The sequence below is a fragment of the Myotis brandtii genome, unplaced genomic scaffold (genome assembly GCF_000412655.1).
Source record: "Myotis brandtii unplaced genomic scaffold, ASM41265v1 scaffold655, whole genome shotgun sequence".
NCBI classification, from domain to species: Eukaryota; Metazoa; Chordata; class Mammalia; order Chiroptera; family Vespertilionidae; genus Myotis; species Myotis brandtii.
In genome coordinates, this window is record NW_005370542.1 from 733,966 (window position 1) to 739,961 (window position 5,996).

The 5,996-nt window shown below is 48.3% G+C and overlaps 2 protein-coding genes across 2 annotated transcripts in view; both read left to right on the forward strand.

The window, feature by feature from the left end:
• The window catches only part of SHROOM2 (shroom family member 2), a 44,423-nt gene that overhangs the window by 27,112 nt on the left and 11,315 nt on the right, over positions 1-5,996 (forward strand). The window contains 1 exon segment of the mRNA XM_014528826.1: positions 5,917-5,991. Within this exon segment, the coding sequence (XP_014384312.1) occupies positions 5,917-5,991 (75 nt within the window).
• The window catches only part of CLDN34 (claudin 34), a 27,934-nt gene that overhangs the window by 6,394 nt on the left and 15,544 nt on the right, over positions 1-5,996 (forward strand). The window lies entirely within an intron of this gene.

Here is a 5,996-nt window from a genome sequence, read left to right on the forward strand (position 1 = left end):
CATGTGCCCTGACCGGGAATGGAACCGTGACCTCCTGGTTCATAGGTCGATGCTCAACCACTGAGCCACACCGGCCGGGCCAGAGGTAATAATTTTTGATTCCCGGGGAGAGAAGCCAGGACTCGAATTCCCCTTAGAAATCACACATCAGGCCCGTAGGCTGTGCTGTTTGATTTATTTGCTGTCAACATTCAGGTGAACAAAGACATAAATATATGTGAGACACACATAATGTCTCTGAGATCCATTTACAAATAACACGAGCTCCTGTCAGCAAGCTCCTTTTCTGCCTGCAGCGTGTAGGGAGGCAGCGGCCGTGCCCTTGACAGTAACCCTGCCACGGAGCTCTGGGCTGACGTCTCATGCAGTCAGCCGCTAGCAGTGCGTTCTCTCCGGTATCACTTACACGACACTTCTTACCTAATGATTTTGTTTGTAAAAATCTAGCCAGTGGGCCCTTCACCATGCTTGGAGGCCATTCAAGATGGAATAACTAGAAATTCTCATAAGATATTTAACATTTCTACACATACAGGCATGCATATGTATGCATATGCAATTGTGTACACATACACATCACACAGATATGTGTATCATAGACATTTTATGTAGTAGAAAATATATAAAGTACATTTTCATGTACAATAAATATCTGAAGCCTGTTGGGTAAATAATCCATTTCCAAGTATGGTTCTTTTCGTTGTTGTTAATCCTCACCTTAGGATATTTTTCCATTGATTTTTCGACAGAGGGGAAGGGAGAGGGGGAGACACAGAGAGAGAAGCATCGTATGAGAGAGACACATTAATTAGTTGCTTCCCACACATGCCCCAACTGGGGCTGGGGACCCCAATCTCTTGGTTCCTAGGTCGGTGCTCAACCACTGAGCTACCCCAGTGGGGCAAACCACTTAATATTGTTAGATGGTCATTGTTTTATGGGAAAATTGAGTTACTTCCAATTGCCCTTAATGGGCAGATAAAGCTAATTGAATCTGTGGTCAGGTCTGGTTCTGCAGTCATGACGGCATGATGCTAAATTGGAGGAAGGGACGTGGGAGTAGAGATGGGCTGTTAGACGAGTCACCGCCAGACCTTCAGGTCCAGCACACAGACTTTCGAAGGGCCTTTGTTTGTTTGGTGGCCCCTGCGTTCAATTAGCACGAAATCAGAAGAACATTCTCAGCGGCCAGTCTCGGGTGACGTCAGTTTATTATCTCACTGGATACGGACCTGTTTGTGTTGTTCGGTACCATGGACCCTGCAGAGTCACACCAGGCACAGATAAGCTCCCTCGAAGGCACTTACCCTGTTTTTAGGGAAAACACTGTATAGCTAATGGCATAGGTTAGGCGCTTCCACAACAGACATGTATCTCTCACTTGTGGAGTTTGGAAGTCCACGGTCAAGGACCTGTTTCCTGGATAGCAGAGGGCCAACTTGTTGCCATGTCCTCACATGGTGGGGAACAGAGAGGGAGCAAACTCTGTGGGGTCTATTTTTTTTTATTTCAATCCTTATTGGAGGATATTTTTTCCATTGATTTTTAGACAGAATGGAAGGGAGGGAGGAAGGCGAGAGAGAAACATCGACTTGAGAAAGACACCTCGATTGGCTGCCTCCCGCACGTGCCCCAACTGGGGCCGGGGATCGAGCCTGCAACCCAGGTCCGTGTCCTTGACGGGGAATTGGACCCGAGACCCTTCTATCCACGGGCTGGCGCTCTGAGCATTGAGAAAACTGGCCAGGGCTGTGGGGTCTCTTTTATAAGAGCCCGAATCCCATTCATGAGAGCTCCACCCTCGTGACCCAACCACCTCCCAAAGACCTCACTCCTGATACCATCACATTGGGGGGCGGGTAGGATTTAACATATGAATTTGAGGGATGCACATTCATCCCAGAACATAAATGCATGGATGTGACTATGATGCTGGCTCAGCAGAAGGTGCTGGTCTCCGGGGTGCAGGTCTCTGGGGGGTGGGGGGTGGTCAGGTCCCTGGGGGTGTAGGTTCCTGGGGGTACAGGTCTCTGAAAGCCTTGCATAGAGCCCGCTGCCCTCCCCCCTCCCCGAGCTGCCCAGGCAGGTCGCTCCTTGGTAACGTGTCATTAGCATGTTGCCCATGAGAACGAACAACCAGCTCAACCTGAATGCCATTCCCGGGTCGCTGGGTGCAGCTCCTTTTTCACTTCCTTTGTATGGCCAGACTCCGTGCGGGGTGCACCCAGGAGCGTGTGCAGGAGTCCTCTTCTCTGTCTGCTTTTGCTGGCTCTCAATCTTGCCATCACCAGTGATTTAATCCTTGGAAATATATTAACGTTTTAATTGAATTTATTGGGGTGACATTGGGTAATGAAATGACATAGGTTTCAGGTGCACAATTCTATAATCCATCATCCGTACGCTCTATTGGGTGTTTACCACCCAAAGTCAAGTCTCCTTCATCGCCATTTATCCCCCCTTTACCCTCTTCTACCTCCCCACCCCTCTCCCTCTGGTCATCGCCATGCTGTTGTCTGTGTCTATGAGGTGTGTGGGGTTTTTTCTTAATCCTTTCACCATTTTCACCCTGACCCCCAACACCCCTCCCCTCTAACAGCTGTCAGTCTGTTCTCTGTATCTATGAATCTGGTTCTGTTTTGTGTATTAGTTTATTTTGTTCATTAGATTCCACACATAAGTGACATCATATGGTACTTGCCTTTCTCAGACTGGCTTATCTCACTTAGCACAGTACCCTCTAGGTCCATCCACGCTGCCCCAAAAGGTAAAATTTCCTTTTTTTTTAATGGCTAAATAGTATTCCATTGTGTAAATGTATCACAGCTTTTTAAAAAAAATATTTGTTGGGGTGAACCACAGCTTTTTTATCCACTCATCTACTGATGGGCACTTGGGTTGATTCCATATCATGGCTATTGTAAATAACTTTGCAGTGAACATAGGGGTGCATGCATGTATATATATATACACACACATATGTACAGAGACACAGATCTATACACATGCAAAATAAACACACGTGTAATATGCATGATACAAACAGACATACATAAACACACACTTTACCCATACAGTAGTCATTTGGAAGCTATTAGAAACACAGCTTGGAATATGACCCCAGAAGAACCCCAAATTCCCATTTTTGGTTTTTTTTTTGTTTTGTGACCTTGATTTCCTGCATTCTTATCAATGAGGGCAATAAAAACCAATGCGTGGGTTTATGGCTTTGCGTTGCAGGTTTCGGGGAAATAGGAGGGCGGAGGACAAAGCTGGCCCAGGAGGTGCTGCGCTCCTGTGGATGTTCCTAAGGCAGCGGTTCTCAACCTGTGGGTCGCGACCCCTTTGGCGGTCGAACGACCCTTTCACAGGGGTCGCCTAAGACCATCCTGCATATCAGATATTTTCATGACGATTCATAACAGTAGCAACATTACAGTTATGAAGTAGCAACGAAAATAATTTTATGGTTGGGTCACAACATGAGGAACTGTATTTAAAGGGCCAGAAGGTTGAGAACCACTGTCCTAAGGGGAGCGCTGGGGTGCAGGCAGCACCGCTCTCCCAGCAGGAGAAGTGGCCACAGCAGCACTGCCCTGGGTGCCCATGAGGCCCCATCAGGAAGAGGGAGAGGCCCACGCTGGGCTGAGTCATTCTTTACTAGTGTTTCCCAGGGGCGTGGCTCCCACAGGCGAGTTCTCTCCCGCCTGGGTGGCTCTCACAGCACGTCCTGTCCAAGGCGCTCTGCACATAGAGCTGCTTTTGAATAAGCTCATCCAATGTGGACCTAGATAGCCAAGGCACCGAGACCTGAGCAGTACATGGCAGCGCCTTTCATTCTCCCATTTCTCGGAGGTGCTGGGTACTGATGCATTAGCAGGGGCCGGCGCTTCGAGGGGGTCAGTGGATGCTAGAGTGGAAGAGTTTTAGCAGAAGAAAACCTCCCAGGGTCCCTTGCGGCTTTGACATGAAAGGCTGGGCAGGCATTTGCGATTCATCATGAGTTAGGACACGTTTCCCTGTCAACCAGCGCCCGGCTGTCTGAGCAGGCACAAAGCCTTAAGTGAAGGGGGACGTGGGGGTCACAGGGCCTTCCCTCCGCGCTGGCCATCAGAGCCAGAGCCGCCCCTCAGACGGCGTTGTCGCGTGGACAGTACCACTGCCATTCTGAATTTTGTCCACACAGCTGCTTGGCTGTGCGTTGTTTTCTCAAACAGTCATTGCCACGTTCAGGATGTTTTGATAACTTCCAGATTGTCTTGGTGTGTACCTAATACTCATTTTTTAAAAATCTGACTTTCCACACCAGGTTAATACTAAGGTCTTACACTCGGCTGTTTTCTCAGCTTGTTTCTAAGCGGAGGCGGTGCCCGCAGCCTCCTGGGAGCAGAGGACAAACCTGTCCTCTCTCAGGTCCCAGTGGGATCCTGTCCTCTGCCAGATGTGAGGAATTCCAGTTTCTGGCTGGGAGCAGGGTCCTGCCCTTGGACTTGCCGTAGTGTAGGGTGGGGACTGCAGCCCCGGCTGGCTCTGAAGCATCCACTGAACCTGGAGGGACCTTTCTCCTGAGGACATAGCAAGAGGGACATGGACAGGACACTTGCCACTTAGTACCCAAGACAGGGTTGGCCCAGTAGCATGTCCTGGGGTGCAGTTCATCCCTCAGCCACAAGGGGCGCTGGTCGACAGGGAAACGTGTCCTATCCGGCTGTTGGTTAATAGGTTGCAGGTCTGATGGGTGCCAGTCTCCACTCGCTGGTTCCCGGTTTGCTGCCCTGGTCAGGGTCTCCTTTGACAGCGCAGAGCTGGTCTCTTCAACGGACAGCTCTTGCCTTCCTGGGAGAGTCAGCCCGCGGCTCATTTTATTGCTGTGTTGGGTCGCAAGAGGCAGTGTGTCGGCAAAGGTGTGGCCGGCTGGTTTGTTGCAAATGGAATAGTTGTTAATGCCTTGAGCTTTAGCTGCGGCACTGATGAACATGTGTGTGAAGCATTGTATGCATGGTTTTGTAGGCATGTTTATGTGTGTATGTATATGCATTTAAATATATGTATATATCATGGGAAGACAGAAATGGATTATGGATATAGAAATGGGTAAGAATTTGAAAAGATCAGCGAATGGTTGCAGCTTTCAAACGCAAGTCTTTCTTTTCATTTTTAACACTACGCCACTGATTTGAAAGGCTTTATTAATCAGTTCATTTGCGACCCGTCTTAGAAAGTTCTATCTCTTTGTATGTGGCGATTTCCTGGATGAAATAAGCCACATAAAAATATTGTTGCAGCATGAAATAAATATTTCTGAATAGACCTGTGTATGAGAATTTTCACAAACATTGTTTTCTAAAAGCGTTTGTGTAAATTTTGATTTTTGCTCCCAAATGCAGCTTGTGTGGACTTGCACGTGAGTCTATATGTCACGTGTGTTTTCCATACCTCCCGCCCTGTGGTGGGACGTGCCCATATATGGCCTCACGGTGCCCAGCGTGTGCTTGGACTCAAGACCTGGCATTAGGAATCGCGATGGGCACGGGCGTGGGAAAATGCCTACGGGTTTAATTCCTTACAGCGATTCGAGGAGATTCGCAAGATCTAGGTCTAGTCCTGTTTGGGAAGAAGGTGTTCATTGGAATGGGTTGCTCATTTTAATTTTTTTAATAAATTATTAATGGTATGGCATTTTATTTATTTTTTCATAAATTATTTAATTTATTTTTAAAATATATTTTATTAAAGGAAGGGAGAGGGAGAGAGAGACAGAAACATCAGTGATGAGAGAGAATCATTGATCGGCTGCCTCCTGCATGCCCCACACTGGGGATCGAGCCCGGGACCCTTCAGTGTGCAGGCCAACGCTCTACCCATTGAGCCAAACCAGCTAGGATGGCTGCTCATTGTGATTCGTTCTTCCTCTAGACAAGCAGATGCCCAGTGTCCGGAAGACGGTCCAGGAGCACATCGGGGCCTGCGGCACCCGGCCCAGGGGTCTGAGCCAT